This window comes from Malania oleifera, chromosome 8 (genome assembly GCF_029873635.1).
Source record: "Malania oleifera isolate guangnan ecotype guangnan chromosome 8, ASM2987363v1, whole genome shotgun sequence".
NCBI classification, from domain to species: Eukaryota; Viridiplantae; Streptophyta; class Magnoliopsida; order Santalales; family Ximeniaceae; genus Malania; species Malania oleifera.
In genome coordinates, this window is record NC_080424.1 from 23,454,808 (window position 1) to 23,476,893 (window position 22,086).

At 38.6% G+C, this 22,086-nt stretch overlaps 1 protein-coding gene across 1 annotated transcript in view; it reads left to right on the forward strand.

The window, feature by feature from the left end:
* Positions 1 to 452: 452 nt before the first annotated feature.
* LOC131161745 (mitogen-activated protein kinase kinase kinase 1-like) overlaps positions 453 to 22,086 on the forward strand; it is a 45,590-nt gene continuing 23,956 nt past the window's right edge. The window contains exons 1-4 of the mRNA XM_058117704.1: positions 453 to 690; positions 791 to 1,944; positions 7,627 to 7,711; positions 7,848 to 7,910. Of these exons, the coding sequence (XP_057973687.1) occupies positions 995 to 1,944; positions 7,627 to 7,711; positions 7,848 to 7,910 (1,098 nt within the window). The 5' untranslated portion in view covers positions 453 to 690; positions 791 to 994. The remainder of the gene's footprint in view (positions 691 to 790; positions 1,945 to 7,626; positions 7,712 to 7,847; positions 7,911 to 22,086) is intronic.

Genomic DNA, 22,086 nt, shown 5'->3' on the forward strand with positions numbered 1-22,086 from the left:
AGAGAGTGAATCTAGATAAGGATAAACAAACCACTATTAAAGGAGTCTTCACTTCTCTTTTCAAATTGTCTTGATAAAAAAATTAGGTATAAATATTAGATAAATACAACTTTTTAAAATCTAAATTATTGAAATTTTATATAGTATTTATTTTATATATATATATATTACATATATAATATTAGTTTGGCTTGGTTCATTGTGGCCATTGAATGGTCGAATCTGAATCGACAACTGAAAAAATAAAAAAATTCAAATCCAAACTAAATCAAAAAATTAGTTAATCAATTTTTTGATTTTATTTGATTTGTTTGATTTTTTGATTTTTTTTGCCCACCCTAATCTAATAATAATTTTTTAAGAAACAAGTTAAAATTGATAATAAAAAGAAAACTGATAACCTAAACGCGATTGTAGACTTATAAATAGAAAATAAAAAAAATAGACGAAGTATTCTATCACACTCCACTGACAGAGATCGGGTGGGGAAGGGGAATCCGGACCCGCCCAGGCATTCTTCCCCGCGTTTTCTCTCTCTAGCGGCTGCGTTTACCAGTCTCTTCCCAGCTTCTCTCCCGCTCTCTCTCTCTACCCTCAAATTGACTGGAGCTCCAGTGGTCAGCTTTTTTCCCATCGACACCTCCTCTACGCCGCCAAATCCAAAGCACGAAATACAGAAGGGGCTCTTAGGTGAGACAGAAAATTTCTCCACTGTTTTCAGGCTGATGATTTTTCCTCGAATTTTCTCATCATCTTTCCTTCTATGATCAAACCCTTGGCTTCAATTCAGAGAGAGGAGACAGAAGAGAGAAAAAGTACAGAGAAGGAAGAGAGGGAGGTGGAAGAAGCCGCCGTTGTGTCTTGAAATCGCTCTGATAAAACCCTACCCTCTCGACGCCTTGTTGGAGTGAGGCGAGCAAGTGAGGAGATAGAAGTCGGAAGAGAGAGAAATTGTATGAGTTCTTGCGGTTAAATTACATGGATCGAGCTTTCAATGCATCTGCTACCTCGAATACTCGTTCATAGCAAGCAAAGCAGAAGCATGGACTCGAAGCAGAAGGGCAGGAAGCCGAAGCTCGAGCGTCGCAATGCTGCGAAGAACATCGACTATGATGCTTCGTCATCTTCTTCTTCACTCGACGAAGCTTCTTCACTGCGCACGCGATCTCTTGACTTGACCTCGCTTGGCGATCGCAGGAGCTTCAGAGTTGAGGGAACTGATGGAGACTTTGACCGAATTTGCCATAGTTTGGGGCTTTCTGCTGAGGATTTTGCAATTCCGCAAGCGGCATGGGAAGCGATGAGGATCCGGTCGTCGTCTGATGTCCTTCCGAGATCTCGACTACACCAATTAGAAAGTGCTGAGAGCCAGGAACGGGAGATAGAATCGCTGGAAATGCAGGACCGGGTGGTGTTATGTGATTTGCCAGCTAGGGTTCAAGATAGTGTTAGGGTAAATGATGCGTGTGAGACTCGGAACGACTCTCTTGAGTTGAATGGATATTCGAGTAACGTTGGACCTGCTGGCTCTGGTGGTGGTGGAATTAAGGGGGCTCGGCCACCGCTTCTTGCTCCTCCGCCAGTAATGTTGCTTCCAGTTTGTGATAATGGATGCTCGACTTGGGATATATTGAGATCTTTTGCTCCGGAGAGTGATAGAGGATCTTCTATTACAGAGCCGGATGCTTTTGGTTCAGATGATGAAGTTGGTAGGGTGACTGATCAGAGAGAGGAGGCTGGGGGGATGAGGCTTGGTGAGACTGCTATTCTTTCAGAGTCATGTTCTTTTACCACATCAAATGATGACGACTGCTCCAGCACTACCACGGAGCCTATGTCAAACATTTCACCCAATGGAAGATTTTCACACAACATAAAGGGTTGGCAAAAGGGTGGGCTTTTGGGGCGTGGTTCATTTGGATCCGTATATGAAGGAATTACTGAGTAAGTGCTGCTAATAATATCATTTTGAAACCATCTAGTTATAGAAACCATGAGAACGCCTTGCTTTGCTTCTCCTCTGCAGTACATTGCTCTGGAATTATATTAGGCATTTGTTTCACCAAAATGGTTTCAAAAGCATAATTGTGTGTTGGTCCTTACTCTTTTTGCATAGTTTCTTTTGCTGCTTTCTAGGTGATTATGTGCAGGGATATAGCATGGTTGTGATCTTTCTTGTCTACTGTGTTACATACATGAACTTTTATTAAGAATATTTATTAGGTTGGATGGTGGCTATTACATATATGCAATTGCTTCAAAAAATTTGAGAATCAGATGAAAAATGAATGGATAAAGTTGTTGGGGTCGGAGGATTTTGATTGCTTTAATATTAGGATCGCATATTTTGAATTATGTAAGCTTGATTTCTAGAAAGCATTTTTTTTTAAATAAACATGACTAGTGAATAGTTCTAACCACAGTCATGAAAGGGTAAAAGGAGAAAGAAAAAAGAATGGGTCGTGTCCAAATGGAGAAGGAAGCTGTTCAATCAAAGAGTTATCTTCTTTCTACTATCAGCAGTACTTGTTATCTGGACCCAAAAACATTGGGGGAATCATTATTCCTATTTTTAGAGTTGTAGGTTTTCATTTCAAATGAAGCGTTGCCTCATACCTTCCATGCAATCTTATTGCAAATCTTTGAGCAGCCTAGAGCATATCTGTTTTGTTGATTCCTCACTTGCATAACCATGAAATTCTTTTCACTGTTGATTGAATGAACTTATAAATATGTGTGTGTGTGTTTGTATATCTTACTGTCAATTTTACCCCCTTATCCTCAAAAACGGGAATTAGACTGCCCCTGTTCTTCAGAGGATACCTACTATTGAATGATTAATGGCCTTAAGATTCTACTTCTACTTCACTTTAGCATAGAAGAGCGGGATGCACTGATTTGAATGCTTACGATTGTTGGTTGGGGTAGACGTGATGGTAGACTATTACATTGTTACCAAGGAGAGGCTGCTCTGGCTGTGTAATAGTGAAATACTGCAGAAAGAAAATGCATTGTGCATTGAGAGAGGCTGGTATGGATTTGTTAGAAAAACCATTTCCTTGGTCAAGGTGGTAAAAAATGGGAGCGTGCTGGAGGCACATATTAATTTGCAGAGAAGGGAATTCACAGTGCTCAGGCTTGTCAAAGAGCACAAAAAAAAATGTGAGTATAATAAGCATTGCTGCTTTTTTCCTCGCTGCATGAAGAGTAGGGATTATGCATGAGGGAGATGGAATCCTAAAACATTTTTGAATTATTTTTCTTCCAATGACGGGGAAGAGCTAGCCCCTATTTAAGGCAATAACATTTCATCTCCACCAAGTGAAGGGTTTGCTGACTTGCTGACTTTCGGTGAGCATATGTTGAAATTTGATGAAATCCCTAGATGGAATATGGTTGCATTGGAAAAAGTTGATACAGTGATCTGTAAAATGCTACTTTCTTTGTCCAGTCAAGGAGGTTTGTCGGTTTTCAGCCGTCTTGTAAAGGCTAATTCATAAAGAAACGCTTAAGTTTGAAGATGGTTCTAAAAGTACCCCTCTTAATTCCATTGACTAATTTATTGATCTTTGGATTGCTACCAAAATAACAATAGCTAAAAATGACAACTCAACAAGGGAGGCTGCAGAGCTTTTTGTTCTTTTGTGCTTGTTGGATCTTTTTCGGCCTCCCCATGGAGGGTGTGGTAGCATTTGAACTTTGGACATTGCTGGTGTTCTCTTGTAGATCATTTTACCCATTTGGGAATATGTTCATTCCTTAATTTATCTTTCAATGTTATATCACTCATCCATTTAAGCATTCTCATTTCGGCAACTTTTACTTTTTGGATATTATGTTTCTTCTTCGCCCAACATTCTGATCCATATAGCATAGCTGGTCTTATAGCTGTTCTATAAAACTTCCCTTTTAATTTTAAGGGTATCCTGTGATCACATAGCACATTTGAAGCGCTTCTCCATTTTACCCAACCTGCTTTAACTCTATGCATTACGTCATCTTCAATTTCTCCTTCAGCTTGCATAATATATCCAAGGTATCGAAATCTACAAGTGTTATTTATTTCTTCATCATTAAGTTTAACTTTGTCTCCAATATTCCTCTTATCATTACTAAAATTACATTTCATATATTCTGTCTTATTTCTGCTTATCCTAAAGCCTCTAGATTCTGAAATTTCTCTCCATAATTCTAATTCAGCCTCTACTCCGTCCCTAGTTTCATCAATTAATACAATATCATCTACAAACAACATGCACCATGGAACCTCCTTCCGAACACTCTTAGTCAGTTGATCCATCACTAAGGCAAAAAGATAAGGACTCAAAGCAGATCCTTGATGTACACCTATGCTGATTGGAAATTCTCTAGTTTCTCCATCTATAGTCCTTACACTAGTCATTACTCTATTGTATATATCCTTAATGACATCAGTATACCTACTACATACACCATTTTTTCTAAAACCTACCATAGAACTTCCCTAAGTGTCCTATCATATGCTTTCTAAGGTCAATAAATATCATATGCAAGTCCCTCTTCTTTCCCCTAAACTTTTCCATTAATCTTTTTTAAAAGATATATAGCTTCTGTGGTAGATCTCCCAGGCATAAAACCAAATTGATTTTCTGAGACGTTTGTTTCACCTTAATTTTTTGTTCAACTACTCTTTCCCATAGTTTCATCGTATGATTCATAAGTTTAATTCCACGATAGTTATTACAATATTGAATATCTCCTTTATTTTTTTATATAGGTATTAAAGCATTTTTCCTCCATTTATCTGACATTTTTTTAGTTTTTATAATTGTATTAAATAAATTAGTTAACCATATAATTTCGTTATCACCTCAGCATTTCCAAACTTCAATTGGGATGTTACCGAGTCCCATAGTTTTCCCATTTTTCATCTTTTTTTAGTGCAAATTGAACTTCGTTAACTCCAATTTTGCAAATAAATCTCATAGTTTTAGTCTTTTCCTCATTTGACAATTTTAAGTTTAAGTCTTCTATTTGGTTTTTATTAAACAACTTACTAAAGTAACTTCGCCATCATTCTTTAATGTCTTCGCCCTTTACCAAGACAATATCTTCCTCACTTTTTATACATTTTACATTTCCTAAGTCTTTACTCTTCCTTTCTCTAGCTTTAGCAAGTTTAAAAATATCTCTTTCCCCATCTTTTGTATCTAATTTATCATACAAACTATTTAATGATTTGTATTTAGCTTCATTAGTGGCCTTTTTTGCATCTTTTCTCGTCTCCTTATACTTTTCAAGTTATCCCTGTTTCTACATTTTTGCCAAGTTTTATACCAAATTCTTTTTGTCTTTATAACTTTTTGTACATCTTTATCCCACCACTAACTTTCTTTGCTATTCGAGAATCTTCCCCTCGATTCACCTAAAATCTCTTTTACTATCTTTTTAATAGAGCTAGCTAATCTACTCCAAAGAGTATTTGTATCTATCCCATCCTCTATAGTCCAATCCCCATCTTTGATCATTTTATGTTTAAATTTTATTATATTTTCTCCTTTTAGGTTCCACCACCTAGTTTTTCTTTTCTTGCATTGGTGAAGTTTTTGTTATCCAAAAAAAAAAAAATGCCTTCTTTTCTCAGGAAGCCTATATGCTCTGAATCCTTACCTTCAATAATGTGCAAAAGAAATGGGGGAATATTTTGGGGATCGGGGTAACTGGTAAATAGATGTTTTTTTAAGTATAATGCTTAATCTGGGGGTCACAGCCTGTTGCACAGCCCTTGGACTAGAAACATCTGGGAATTGGCTATTGCTTTGGTCAAATGATGCGGGCTACAGCCAAAACTGTTGAAAAAGAAATCTTGGCCTGGAGGTGGCAACAGTAAATGTGCAGACAGGGAAAAAAGCTCTTCAGTATTTTTACACAAAGATGGCTCCCCCTTGGTGCCATACAACGATATTTCTTTCTTCTTATTAAAAATATTAAGAATTTCCAGACAATCAATTTTAACTTCTGATTCAGTACCTATCTTAAAATTGCTAAAATTGCTTCTCGTATTCTGTCTTTATTGGATTGTTATCATGACCTTTAGATTATGAAGGTTCTTTATACAGTCCCGCTTTTGAGTCCAAGGAGGTTACCATTGAAATTAACTTTAAAGTTCTAAAACATGGGACCTTCTTCTCTTACCTTCTTCCAAAACAACATGAGATCTCTAGTTGGATGAATTGTGGAATTTGAATTAGCCTCATAAATGTTTTAAGGAGACCAAACATCATTGACCTTTATCATGGTGATTCTTGTTTTGTTTTCATATTTCCCTGCCCTTCTTGGTTCTCAGGTTTTGTGAGTCATATTTATGTGTTTTTTATTCTGTTTCCATTCAGTGATTTTATTCTTTCCAATTTTATGTTGGACTTTTGATATTAATGGTTTACACTCTTGCAAATTTTTCTCGGCTACTCCATGTGAGGGAGATTCCTTCAACAACTCTCTCTCTCTCTCTCTCTCTCTCTCTCTCTCTCTCTCTCTTAATTTAAAAATGTGTGGTTTATCATTTCAACATCCCTTCAAATATAAAAATACAGGCCTATTGAGAAAGGGTGGGCATAATGTCGTCTCAGTTAATATTTTTTTTTTTGGTGACAATGCTTATCATGCAAGTATTGATATATTCTCTTGTATTTGAGGTGTCCTGGCTTACTGGTGGCAGGACTGATCCTACTGGAGCTTGCTTTTATTGCATTCCATTGGATAATTTGAGACAACAGGGATGAGACGCTATGGAAGATAAAATCTCTGATATAATTACCCTCCTGAAACTATGGTGCCTTTGTGACTGATGTCAATATTGTGAAATGCAAGGTTATTTAGTTCTGATATATTGTTTAGTGTGGTAGCTTGTTCTGTCCTGATTGTGTTACTGTTAAGTATTTTAGCTGTGTTGTTGGTTCTCTCCTTCCAGGAATCACAGGTAGTCTTTCTTTAGCTATTGTTGATTGCTTAGGAATATTGCATTAGTGCTGTGTGTGCTTTAAATAGGTTTGCATGGTCTTTGAGAAATTGGACAACACAGAGCTTCTAAAGAACACGGGTGAGAATACTTTTTCAGGTCAACTGTGAAGAGATCTAGTAAATGTAATGAGATTGTGAGGCAACCGGGTGCATAGACCTTGGAATATACTTCCTTGCCCCAGTAATTATGGGCTTGTGAGAACTTTAGAATATGCCCTTCTTATGGACTCACATATTGGGAGTTTGGAGGCTTTTCCCATACCAATAAAGGAGCTTCTGCTTGCTTGCTCCCCCTCAACTCCTCTTCCCCCCAAAAAAAATTTCAATTGGAGTTTCATTCCATCTATTGTGTTTTGGCCATCCCTCCCTTTTGTTAACTTTTATCTACCATGATGCTTTCCCATTCTAGGAAATGTTTTGTTGCACATGACTTTTCCATTATTTATACTTTATTTCTCTTATAAAAAGGCGGACCTGTAAATGAAACGTTTTTCCTTGGATTTGATGCACAAAATAACTTTCATTTTAGCAGGCAACTTTAACTTGTGAGAATCATCCTCTGTTTTATAATTATCGTTGTTGTCGTCATCATCATTATAATCATGAAATTTTATTGTTTTTATGCAGTGATGGATTCTTTTTTGCCGTGAAGGAAGTTTCTTTGCTTGATCAAGGAAGCCAGGGAAAGCAAAGTGTTTATCAACTTGAGCAAGTGAGACAGGCTTAAAGTTTATTATGGTGTTATCATGGTGTCATATCTTATTTTATTCACCTATATTCTGCCATTTGGGTATTGATAGAGTAATCCCTGCTAACATTTTCCTTTGCTCTCCTGTTTCTTTGTGCAGGAAATTTCTCTCTTAAGTCGATTTGAACATGAAAACATAGTTCGATATCTTGGTACAGATAAGGTGATACTTTCTTTGTGTTTTTGTACTTTTTGGGTATTGATCTTGGATTCTCTTCTTATTTTGAGTAAGAATAATGTATCATTTTTTTTTTTGGGGGGGGGCATAATAATGTTCCCTTTCTTGTTTGTATTGTCCTTCCTCTTCGACAGATATGCTTTTGCTGTATGGCTATAAAAGGCCGTACCCAGTGCACAAGGCTTTATTTTTTATTTTTATCATTAAAATCAGCCAAATATCTTAATTTTGACATGACATGGAACTTGTTGACACATGTACTGCACTCCAAACAAGCATGCAGAATCAGTTGCCAACTACAATGTGGATTTGGCTAAATTTGTAATTTTTTTAATAATAAAACAAATTCATTATAAAAATAAATAATTACAAGAAAAGGAGGATAAGTGTCCTCCATTAAAGGTAAAACAACATTACAGATGACTTTCATTCCCTTTGGGTATCAACACCAAATCCCCAAAAGAATGTGCCAAAAAGAAGCAAAAGGAAAAAAAAAAAGTAACTTATCCCAAGGAAAAATTGGAAGAAGTCATCTGATATTTGAAAATTCTCACATTCCTTTTGAGCTAAGGAACCCACAATATAGCAAACAGTGTGCTGTTCTGAAAAATCCTTCCCCTTAAACTCTTCCCCAAAGCCTAAAAAATTAAGCACCAAAAGATCACACACATTCAATGGAGCTATCTCATTCTCTCCATAACAAGAGAACGAAGTGTTCCATGGATACCTCGCCACCTGATAGTGAAGAAAAAAAATGAATATTAATCTCGTCTGCCTCGTGGCATGACATATAAACATCTAGACTAAGAGCTTTATGAGGTGTCCTTGTCTATAGTAAGTCATTTTTTTTAATCCTGTATGAAAGCCTGATTCTTGAAAAGAACTTTTTCTTTCCAAACACATTTGTTCAAACAGATGGGCTAGGATTTAAGATTTTCTAAGATGATTAAGAAAATACTTTGAAGAGATAGACCCCCCAATAATCCCCAAACCAAATCTTACGTATCCTCTCTTAGTAGGACAATAAAATCCAACACACCCAATAAAGAGGCAAACTCATCAACCCCTCTTACGTTGAGACTCCTAAAGGAATGGAAATCCCAAGAAAAAGAGTCTGCTAGAAAGATAGAAAGTGAATATTGGTGTATTATGAACAGAAGTCCAAACAAAAGCGGCACCAACATCTCCAACAATGTCTCACTCACACAAGCATCCTCCTAGAACCAAATCCTATCATCATGACCCTCTTTAAGGCGAGTAAGAGGAAAGAAAAGGCAAGCTATATGGGAACAAGCTTCAAGGCGCTCACTTGGGTGACACTGCCACTCCCCTTAGAAAGTATCATGCCTGTTCCAATGTATTTAATACTTGATCTTAATTTATTAAAAACGAAGTACAACAATGAAAGTACAATGAACATACCCTCAATGTAGTGTGTAAAAAGAATCAAGGATTACAATAATGCCCTTCACAAACACCCCAATAGGCCAATTACATTACCATAGTTATATCACGGTCCTTGACAACATAAAGATGTGAAGCTGATGCTTCAAAAGCTCCCCTGTTTCTTTCCCTCCACATCGAATTAAAAATGGCAAGGGGGGATGAGGGAGAGAGGTTCCTTCTTTCCTTACTGGAGTGGTTGCCTTTCCAAGCCCAGAAATCACGCTCCATATTTTGACACCTATTAAGGAGAGATAGGCCCTTTTTTCTAGAGTTGTCAATGGTAAGAATTTTCCCGAGAGTTGCTTCGCACATGAAGGCAACCTTTGTGGGGGCTGCTGTTTCTAAATGAGCTTCGAGGGGAATTTGTGGCTGTTTTCTGTTGGAGAAATGAGATGTTTGTAATAGGATTTGACTGTAATCAGATATGGATGTTCGGTGATCTTTGGATTACTCAGGGGTTTATTTGCAAATCCTTTTATGAGTTCTTGATCCGTTACAATTTGTTTTCCCTCTATATTCATTTATTTGGCAGGCCAAAGTTCCATAAAAAATTATGGTTTTATTTGGCTAGTTGTGCTTTTATTGTGCCAAGTTTTCTTCCACTGCACTATTCTTAAGCCCCTCTCTACCCGCTTTTGTGCCCCTTCTTCTTCAACATTCTGGACTTCTCTGATTTGCAGAGTGGGCCTCTTGAGTGTCTGCTCTTTCCTTGCCCAAAAAAATCTCCCCCTTGATGAAGAGGGTTCCTGTCCAAAGACTTCCCCTCCCCCCCCAAACCCAGCGGCATTAGAAGCCCTTTTTTTTTTGTGTTGTGAATGGGCGTCAAGAAGGTCCATTTCTGACAGCCTGCTTTTTACTATATGTCTTGGGTGGCTGTATCTCTATTGGGCCTAGATTCATCAAAATTCCATTTGGTTGGTCCTTGAGAACAGCAATTGGAGACCCAAACCCAAAATAACACTTCTATGCAAAGTATCCAGCTTTGCCGTTTGAAAACCATCACCTTCGATTTTGTAGAAAATTTTGTGGATATCCTTCTAGAATCCCCTCGTTCCCTGTCAATCTTTCCTGGAATAGCTTCTTTCCTTTCTTGGCTTCCCTCACCAGAATTCTACCATTGTCCCTGCAATGAAGCCTTGCCTAACACCATGACATGTTGTTGACATTCATGGAGAAACTGGTTAGGTCCCCTTGCCAAGACGCACATTTGTGGAGCGACAATCTACTCAATGTAGACATGTCCTAGCCATATGTTCATCAATCTTAGCCTGATCTCGTTCTGTAACTCTCCTCAAGATCCCCCAAAAATCCATCCAACCACCTGCCTCCTTTCCTTTCAGAATACAGGTCATTTGTAAGGAACCCTTATTAGGGATCTTCTCCAAAGATAAAAACCTTCTGAAACTATTGGCTCTCATTCTCACCATAAGAAAGTGATTAGGGGTTTTGTAAGTTCTGATCCATGAATTTGCGGTTCCTATGAATTGAAAGGAATAAAACTCATCTGAAATCCATCATCTTCCTCCCTTGAAAGAGAGAGACCGAAAAAATCATGATCATTCTTCTCCAAAATTTGGAGAAAATCACCTTACTTGATTAAAGAAAAGACCTTGTAGCAATGAAAATTTTAGTGTTCCCCTTTGGCTTTAAAAGAAGAGACAACATAAATACCAAATGAACTTGATGTCGAAAAGACCACACTAGATTAGCAAGCTTGACTCAAGAAATTCGCCATATAAACATGATGATGAAATGCTTCCCCAACTCATTAATAGGAAGTATTCAACATAATCAGCACAATTTATTCGACCTCGCCTCCTTTCTCGCTCAAGCAGCCCTCGTCTTCACCTCTTGCCGCAAGCCCTAGTTTGAATCCCCTTCCCATTTTTCTCCTTCTTGAACCTTCATTTTCTTCTCTTCTCCTCAGCTTTACCTTCGGTATCATTTGTCATGCACTGGGCCTTCCTCTACGACTATTTCCTAGACCTTTATCTTTGATTTTTGGTGCTTGCTAGCTTCCAAGTAGTCAGCTTTGTAACTGGTTTGCAAGCTTTTCTTTGTTCTTCTTGTTCACAAGCTTTCTTGTGATCGCAAGCTCCTTCTGTTTGAAGCTGGTCTTTGGCTATTCACTAGAAGGCCTTTTTCTCTTGTGGAACTTTCACTCTTTTGCAGGCTTGGTTTTGTTTGTTTGTTGTCTAACTTGACGAGATACCAAGGGACAGGAAGCATGCTGTGGGAGTCGAAAGGAACTAGGAAATCTTTCGACTTGGTCTTAAAAGGGGGAAGTTTTGATTTCCTTAGAATCATGGAATATCGCAGGGGAAGAAGGATCTCCATTTTCCTAGAGATGGAAGAATTCATATGGTTCCTTGAATCTTGGGATGAATTGTAGGCTTAGAGAAAGGCTATACCCTAGGAAATTTCTTGGTTTCGTCAAACAAGGAACGAGGATAGAACAGTCAATTTGCAGCTGAACTCTAACAAGTTGGGGAACCACCTTGCCCTTATGAGACCAATAGTGGTGCTTGGAGAACCCTTGCTTCTGGAGGGGTTTGAATCTAAGGATGGATGAGCATTTCCTCCTCAGCAGCTGAGTTGGGCCGCTGTATTTTTCCTCCCACAAAGAAAGGTCCAACATCTCTAGTTTTTTAGCATGTGGAGAAGAAGTTTACGGCCTATATGAACCCAATCCTCAATAGATAAGCTCCCTTGTGCCCTTGCCCTCATTGTGGTAAAGCCTTTGAGTTTATTGTTGAGTGATGGCATGACACTCAACTCATAGGTGGTGGGGAAGACAAGTAATCTCATGCAATCCTTCGTGAGTGTGGTGGGGGATAAAAGCAATGCTGTGATGACTCTTTGGATTTCCCTAAGCAGAATAAAGGTAGGCCCAAAGCCTTTTTATCGTTTGAGGATGTTAGAATGGGCCTTAACTTGGGCCTTGGAGCTACAAATATTGGGTACTTTTTGAGCCTTGCAATCTCACTTGACTACTAAGTCCAAACTTGACTCTTTTCTCCCTTTAAGCTAACGTAACTGTCCTTCTGAAGTTGCCAAAAAGTGATTCCACTTTGGGAAGGCTGTCCCCCCTACAAGACCTCCCCTCACAGGCAACTGCAACTCAAGAGGAGACTATTTTGGAGCAGTGCCCCTTAAATCTGAGACTTATACTGGAGTAGCCCTTGTTCTAGACCCCAGCATTGGCTATGACACTTTGTGTGTCAATCCCAACTTTAAGGATTTGATTGATAAACCCAAATTTGATACTTAGAATGATTTGGACTCGGACAGCGTGCACTTCAAGAATTAGGTATCTATATGGATTCTTCGGAAGTTGAAATTGGTTCATAGGCGTCTCATTTGAAGGGTTTGAGGAAGAGCCTTACAATTATTTGAGGAGACATTGAAAGAAAGAGAAAAGAGGAGATAGGAAGTAATCACAAAAGACTGTAGGGTAGTATTAGAAAGTTGGATACCAATAGGGGATTAAAGCACTTGGAATGCATAGTGAACTAGGATGCTCATAAATGGCAGAGGTATGCAGTAGCTGGAGCCTTTGTGTTAAATCATGTTAAGGAAAATCATTTCCTGGAACGTGAGGGGTCTTAACGACAATATGGTTGTGTATCTGCATGAAAGAAGTGCGGGCAGCCTTGAGACTAGTAGCATGGGAGAATTCCTTGGCTTTATTAGCGTGAATACCCTTATTGATCTCCCTCTCATTGGTAGCAACTTCACTTTGTTTGACTCTAGGGAGTCGCCTTCCTTTTGAAGGATTGATAGGTTCTTAATTTTGGTTGGGTTGGAACTTCACTTTCATCATGTGATTTAAAGTCTACTTCCTAGGCACATCTTAGATCATTTCCCCATCACCCTTGACACTGGGGGAGTTAAATAGGGGCTAACCCCCTTTCGCTTTGAGAATCTGTGGTTAAAAACTTAAAATATGATGGTTTTGAGGAGTTAGTGAAAAATTGGTGGTCATCTACTTTGGTCATAGGGAAGGCTAGTTTTGTGCTTGTTTCAAAGTTGAAAGGAATAAAAGAAAAGGTAGAGATATTGAGCAGAAACACCTTTGGAATGTCCAAAGGAAGAAGATTGTTATCCTTAATGGCATCAAAGAGCTTGATGAGTAGGAAATAATCCAGGGCCTTGATGATGAATAGAGAGCCAAAAGATCTGTGTTTAAGAAGGAATTGAATGAGGTTATTAATCTTGAAGAAATATTTTGGAGGCAGAAATCTAGAGCTTTATGGTTCAAGGAGGGGAACCGTAATACAAAATTCTTTCATCGGACAACAACTGCTCATTGTAGAAGTAATCCCTTATCCAACATTGAAATTGTGGAAATCACCTTAACCAATTTTAGGGAAGGTATTTGTGATTTTTATAAAGACTTTTACACTGAACTTGAGACTTGGAAACCTATAGTGGATGGCATCAATTTCAGATCTCTTAGTTCTTTCACTGCTCTTTCACTGCGGGGTAGCTTGAGAGACCCTTTGAAGGAGAAAAAGTCCTAGCTGTTAAAAATTGCAATGGGGATAAAACACCTAGACCGGATGGTTTCTCTTTGGCTTTCTTTCAGGCTAACTGAGCCTACTCAAGCACGACATGTTAAACGTGTTTGAGGAGTTTCATAGATTAGGAAAATTTGTCAATTGCATCAATACCACTTTTGTCACTCTTGTTCCGAAGAAAATTGGGGCTGTTAGCATCAAGGATTTCCACTTTATTAGCTTGGTGGGAAGCATTTATAAAATCATTGCCAAAGTTCTGGCTGAGAGGTTCAAAAAAGCAATATTGAAAGTCATTGGTTAGTGTCAACATGCTTTTGTGGCTGGAAGACAGATTATGGATGGTGCTCTTATTGCTAATGAGTGGTGGGTTCCTATTTGAAGGAGGGAGAAAAGGGGGAATGGTGTGCAAACTAGATACGGAAAAAGCATTTGATCGTGTCAACTAAAACTTCCTTCTTTATCTCCTTAGGAAAATGGGCTTTAGGGAGCTTTGGTGTAGTTGGATTGCTCAATGCATCAAAACTGAAAGTTTCTCAGTGCTCATAAGTGGCTGCCTTCCTGATTTCTTACGCTCCTCGAGAGGCTTGAGGCAAGGAGATCCCTTGTCCCCTTTCCTGTTTATTTTGGTTATGGAGGTGCTTAGCTTTATGCTGATGAAAGCTATTGAAGGAGGGATTTTTAGAGGTCTCAAGGTGGGCAAAAATGGAAGGCTTAGAGAAGTTTCTCATCTCTTTTTCGTAGATGATACTATCATATTTTGTGATGATGACCCCCTTCATATCCTCAACTTCCAATGCACTTTGTTAGGGTTTGAGGCCGTCTTAGGCCTAAAAGTGAGCTTATTCCAATTGGAGAGAACAACTGCCTTGGGAAGGGAAGGGGGGGGGGGGGACCTTCCTTGCTGGTCTTCTGGGTTGCAAAATGGAATCCTTTCCCATTAATTTCGAGCCAAAATTAAAGAAAAAGGAGCCTGGGACCCTATTCTTGGAAGTTTGAAAGGAGATTTTCAAGATGGAAAAGAAATTTCTTATCAAAAGGAGGTAGACTCACCCTCATTAGGAGCACTTTGACGAACTTCCAATTTATTTCATGTCCCTCGCCCTACTGGCCTTAGGTTGCTTGGAGATTGGAGGGAATTTAGACAAGATTTCTTTAGGGAAGCTTAGGGGAGGAGTTTAAATATCACCTTGTTAAGAGTGGTCAAACAACCACTTTGTTTAGGAGGTTTGGGGTTGAAATACCTCACTTTCAATAAAGCCCTGCTCAGGAAGTGGTTGTGGAGGTTCATGAAGGAGAAAGACCACTTTTGGTGGGATATTATTGTTTCTAAATATGGGCTTGATCATAATGATTGGACAACATACAATAGAAGGGGACCTTATGGAGTGGGAGTTTGGAAATTCATTAGGAAAGGATGGGATAATTTTTTCCAATTTGTCACATTTCAAGTGGGAAACAGTGCCAATGTTTTTACTTTTGGCGTATGTATTGCATGAGAACAATAATCTTTAGAGCTGTCTTTCCTTTCTTCTGCAACTTGGCTTGTGATGAAAATGCCCTTATTAGTCATCATTTCCAAATCATTGATTGGGAAATTTTTTGGAACATTCCTTTTACTAGGAATGTGGTAGATTGGGAACTTCATGCGCTCTTTGACTTGCATAGAATTCTATATAAATTCCAAAACATGCCCAACGAACCAAAATGGGCTTTGGACAAAAATGATGTTTTCACTATTAAATCTTTCTACAAGTTTTCACTATTAAATCTTTCTACAAGAAGCTCTCGTCGTTGGGAACAAATTGCAACAACTTCCCTTGGATTCACATTTGGAAGACGGCGGCCTCTTCAAAGGTTGCCTTTTTTGTTTGGGAGTCCATATATGGAAATATTTTAACCCTTGACACTCTGCAGAAAAGAGGGCTTACAGTCACAATTGGTCTTTTCTTTGTATGGCTGGACAAGGAACTTGTGGAATTTGGTTTTATGCTCGACTGGACGGCAGTGGGTTAGGGCAAATTCAGTTGGAGGGAAGATTTGAGCTTGGAAAGGCATTAGAGCCACCAAGGAGAAGTGAAAGGATTTGAACCTCATCCCTCTCGCCATCTTTTGGTGTGCTTGGAAAGAAAGAATAAAGAGAGCCTTCAAAGATTCAACTACTCCACTTCATACTTGCAATGGCCGGTGGATTGGTGCTGTCGTCAGGCGGCTTAGTAGGAAAATTGTTAATGATTATAATGTAACCCTTGATGTTTGCGACACTATACAGAGTGGTTAATGTTTTGTACCACGGGTTGGCATCCCCTCGATGCGTTGCTAATATAATTTTCTCTTTACTGATATATATATATATATAAATTAGCACATGTTTTGTGTTCTTAGAGAGAATTGGGTTTGTCCTTTCTTTTTTGGGGCATTTTTTGTGTTGCTGTTAAGAGGGTTTTGGATGGGGAAGGAGAGAGGCCTTGCGACATTCCACAATTATGGCTATCTTTTGGTGTATTTGGTTGGAGAGAAATGCCTGAATTTTTAAAAGTGGACTGCTTCTCCTAATTTGCTTTGGAGTAGAATGGTGTTTCTTGCGTTGTTGTGGTTTTTGGAAAATGATTTGTTTTGGCATTTATCTATGGCAGATTTACTGCAGGATTGAGTTGTTTTGCTCCAGTAGAGCTGCTTTGTAATTATTTGTTTTAATTATTTGTATTTTGGTTTTCCTTTTTCTTTTTCTTTTTTTCCCTGTTTTATTCTTGTTCTTGTGTTTCTTGGAGGTTATCTTATCTCCTCTATTTCCACCTTTTTTTTTTTGTGTTGCAGTTGTCCTCTCTTTCTTTAACAAATGTCGTTGATTATAAAAAAAAAAAAAAAAATTGAATTTAGTTTTCTAAAAATGAGAACAGTGAATGTGTTTGGATAATTCAAAAACAATTTTTTCTTTTTTTTTTCCTTGTTTATTGGGTGTTTTGCATTCAAAATTTGGTGGTGGTCATCATTGGTGTGTGGTGGCAGGCTACAGGGGTGGTGGTGGTTATCAGCGGTGGTGGTGTTTGGTGGCCGTTGGTGTAGTGGGTGCAGCAATGGCTGGTGGTGGGTGACAGTAAGTTGTGGTGGGGAGGGTGCTGCCTGGTGGTGTTGGAACATTTGAGCAATGGGGTAGGGAAGGGTTGGGAGTTTTTGATTGTATTAGAATTCACGAAAAAAAAAAAAGAATTAAAAAACATATTTTTTAGTGTCCTAAAAAGAAGATGTTTTCAGGATACTTCCTAAAAACACTTTTGTAAAAAATGCAATGTTTTAAAAGGCGAAGGTGTAAGGCGAGGCCTTTTAAGTTTTAACCTTTAAGAGGCGAGGCGTAAGCCTTAAGGCGTTGGGGTGTAAGCTTTCTGAGAATTTGTTTCTAAGATAAAAATATGTTAAATAAATTATATGTATTTAAAATAAAGTAAAATTAAGAAAATCACAAATATAATGTAAAAAACAAAAAGTAGATGTACTTTGCAAAATGGTTGTTGGTCATTCAAAAAGTGCTAACTTGGATACATGACATAAATCATGACAAGAGATAGCTATACTATTACAAAGTTCAAACTATTTTCATGATGTAAGATACAACTCTAAATTATTTTGGAAAGGTTGAGGTTCAAGAGTTTTAGAAATTGTTGAGGTTATATATGTCTTTTAGTATTATTATTTTTGAGTGTGTTAGTATGTTAATTAGTGAGAGTTGGTAAGGGTATTATTGTCATTAGAATGTATTTAAATTTGTATTATGAATAGAGGGAGAGACCTATCTTCAAGTTAGGTCATTCATTTTAATCAAATCTTAACATGGGATCAGAGCATGATCCTATTTAAATCCTATTTCCCTCAGCCGTCGCTGGAAAAACACTATTCTCACGGCTGTTCTTCCCTAATCCACCTCCATCCCATACTAAATCACAAAACCAACCATATACCCATAATGAGACCCCCCAATGACCCACCCCACAAAACCCTATCGCCAGAGGGCCCCCCACGCGCTGGGCAAATGCCGGCAGGGCTGACCCCACGCTCTGGCACATGAGAGCAGTTCTGGCCATTTTTTTTTCTTCTGCCATGCTTCAATTCCTTCTTTAGACTGTATTCCGTTAATTTCTGTTCAGGGTTTAAGCAGACTTCCTTGTGAGTTTTTTGGAGCCATGGCAGCGTTCGTATGTTCAGTTGTGAGGCTGTCGCAGTGCTATATCCGTGAGTGCATTGTTCTCCTTGTCCGTGGTTGTGTTGGTGCTTCACGTGATTTGTGATTGTTCCGATTATTGATAGTTCTTCTTGTTTTTGGTCTGATTGCTGACTTGTGAGTGTTGGGTTGGAATCTATGAATCCCAAAAATTTGTTTCCTACATCGCTGCTGCGAATAACAACTCAAAAGTTGGATGGAAATAACTATGTTCGATGGTCTAATGCTGGTCGGATTTATTTAGCAGGATTAGGGGAATCTGACCACTTGCTCCAATATGAGTCTTTTGATGAGAAGAGAAGACATGTGGGTTCAGAAACATGTCTTAATTGTTTCCCTCTTATGGAATTCGATGGAACCTCATATTGCACGGATATGTATGCATCTAGATACGGGCAAGGAGATTTGGGATTATGTCAATCTTCTGTAGTCCAGTAACATTACACATTTACACGTTTATATGATTTATCCCAGGAGTACCTTTAGTTACAACAAGAACATAGGAGCATTGCAGATTATTTTGGAGAGATGAAGCGTATTCATGAGGAGCTTAACGCCGTGCAACCTATAACTGCCGATATTCATGAGATGTAGAAGCAGAAGGAACATATGATAGTTCTTCATGTTCTAGCAAGCTTGAGACCTGAGTTTGCGGCAGTTCGGTCCCAGATACTCAATAGTGCTGAGCTGCCATCATTTGCTGATGTTTATTCTCACGTCCTTTGTGCTTCCTTTAGCACGCATTCTCCTGTCCTTGCATTTGGCTTTGAGAGGACAACCTTTGCTACACAGAATGATTCTAGTTTTCTACTAACAGCCGTAAAAGTTATCGCGGTGTTTCAAGTAGTCGTTGTGGTAGAGACGGACGAGCCAAACGTACTTCTCGCAAGTGCACTCATTGTGGATGTAATAATCATGGTATTGAGCAATGTTGGGATCTTCATCGAAGACCTTCACATGTTGCCAATGCAGCCACCACTGACTTCACACCTTTGGGGGCAGCCAATGCAGCCACCACCGAATCCTAACCTTTGGGGTCGAGCGGGGGGCAACGTACTGTCTCTATGTTAGAGAAGAGTATTCCAAGTTCCAGCAGTATCAAGTATCACAACAAGATTTTCTTCCCATTGCATCTCTTGCCCAATTTGGTAAGTACACTGTATGATTGTCATCCAGTACTTCTTATCCTAGTCTTTGGGTCATAGACTCTGCTGCCACCGATCATATCACAGGTATACCTAGCTTTTTATCCACTCTTCAATATTCTGCAAATTTACCTTTTGTTACTCTTGCTGAGGGATGCACTATTATAGTCAAGGGAATTGGGACTGTAAATTCCACTTCTTCTATTTGTCTTCCTTTGGTTTTATAAGTTCCCAAATTTCATTTCAATCTTATGTCCGTTAGCAAAAATACTAAATCCATGAATTGTTCAGTCACAGTCTTCCTTAATTCTATGGTTATTCAGGATTTGAAGACAAGGAAGACGATTGGCGGAGGGTGTGAAGTTGGTGGACTCTATCACTTTGAGCTGCTATCTCCTTCTACCGCTTTCACTACTGCTGCCTAACCTTTCCAAATTCAGTTTCTCTTGGGTCATCCTTCATTGGAAAAGTTAAAATGTTTTGTTCCTAGTTTGAGTTTGTGTTTCTAGTCTTGATTGTGAGTCTTGTTAGTTGGGAAAGCACCATCATGTTTCTTTCGCTTCTTGGGTCAATAAATGGGCTGCAAGTCCTTTTGTGTTAGTTCATTCAGATGCATGGGGTCCTAGTAGGGTCGCGTACAAGTTGTGTTTTCGGTACTTTGTAACCTTTGTGGATGATTATTCAATAATTTGGTTATATTTAATTAAAGACCGTTCTGAGTTATTTCATGTATTTTGTGCCATTTGTTCTAAAATAAAGACTCAATTTGGTTTGCCAATTCCAATACTTCGAAGTGATAATACTAAAGAGTTTTTCAGTGCACAATTCACTACCTATATGACTCAGTTTGGTGTTGTTCATCAATCATCCTATGCCTACACTCCTCAACAAAATGGGGTTGCAGAGCGGAAAAATAAACGTTTTTTTGAAATCACTCGAACTTTATTTTATCAAATGCATGTACCTAAAGTGTTCTTAAGTGATGTTGTACTTACTTCTTGTTATTTGATCAATAAAATGTCATCCTCTGTTCTTAGTGGTACAATTCCCTACTCCATTCTCTTCCCTAATTCACCTTTATTTTCTTTTCCTCCTCGTATATTTGGATGTGTGTCCTTTGTTCATCAACTAACTCCTGGGGTGGATAAGTTGGATCCTCGTGCTATAAAATGTTTCTTCTTGGGCTACTCATATACTCAAAAGGGATATCGCTGTTATAGTCCTATGTTGCATTGCTTCTTTGTTTTTGCCAATATTACCTTCTTTCAGTCTACACCTTACTACACTCAGTCACTGAGCGCTTCTGAGCTTAATGAGTCTCTTTCTTTGCCTAATCTTCCAACCATCTGAGCCTCCATGTAGTTCGAATCCTTCTCATTGCCTTGATCATCCTTACTTCTAGACGTATTCACGACGGCAACTCCAAGGAAGAGAGTCTTCTCTAGCTTCTACTACCACACCTTTGGTTTCCTTTTCTGATGATCATACTTCTCATGATGTTGAGCCTCTTATTGCTGTTCGAAAGGTAAACGCACACCTACTCAACACCTCATTTGCAATTATGTTTCTTATGACTCCTTATCACCCTCCTATTATTGTTTTGTCATTGCTCAATCATCTACTACCCTTCTTAAGTCTGTTTCGGAAGCCTTAGCCCATTCAGAATGGAGGGATGTTGTGGTTGGTGACTGGCGAGATGAATGCTTTACATGACAGTGGTACTTGGGACTTCGTACCTCTTCCTGCTGACAAGTCTGTGGTTGGTTGTCGCTGGGTTTATACTGTGAAAGTCAACCCTGATAGGTCTATGGCTCATCTTGTTGCTAAGGGATACACTTAGGTGTATGGTTTGGATTATTCTGACACTTTTTCTTTGGTTTTCGAACTTACATCAGTATGTTTGTTCATCTCCTTGACATTGACCTTTGCGTTAGTTAGATGTAAAAAATGCCTTCTTGCATGGTGACCTTGAGGAGGAGGTTTATATGGAGCAACCACTCGCGTATGTTACTTAGGGGGAGTCAGACTTAGTGTGTTAGCTCAAGAAGGCTTTATATGGTTTAAAACAATGTTCCAAAGCATGGTTTGATGGTTTCAGTGCTACAATACTTGAGCTTGGCGTTCGACGGTGTGCTATGGATCATTCTGTGTTTTATCGTCATACTTCATTAGATAGGATCCTTCTTGTTGTTTATGTCGATGATATTGTTATTACAGGTGATGATGATAAAGGTATTTATAGTCTCAAACTTTTTCTACAGACTAAGTTTCAGACCAAAGATTTGGGACCGTTGAAATACTTTTGGGTATAGAAGTATCGAGATCTTGTATCGGAACTATTGTGTCACAAAGGAAGAATGTTGTTGATCTGTTAGATGAAACTGGCTTGTTGGGATATAAACCGGTTGATAGACCCATGGATCCTAACAATAAGTTAATGCCGGATATGGGCGATTTGCTACCTAATCCTGGACAATACCGGAAACTTGTTGGAAAGTAGAATTATCTTACAGTTACTTGGCCGAGTATATCTTTTGCAACAAGTGTTGTGAGTCAATTTCTAGATTCTCTGAGGACAAGTCATTGAGACGCAGTAATTCGCATCTTAATATATCTCAAAGATGCATTTGGGAGAGGTCTTTTATATTGTGATCAAGGTCACACTTATATCCATGGATATTCAGATGCATATTGGGTTGGATCACCTTCCAATCGAAGATCCACTATCGTGTACAATATCTTGGTTGGTGGTAATTTGGTTTCTTGGAAAAGTAAGAAACAAACTGTGGTGGAAAGGTCAAGTGCTGAATCAGAATATAGAGCTATGGATCACACTA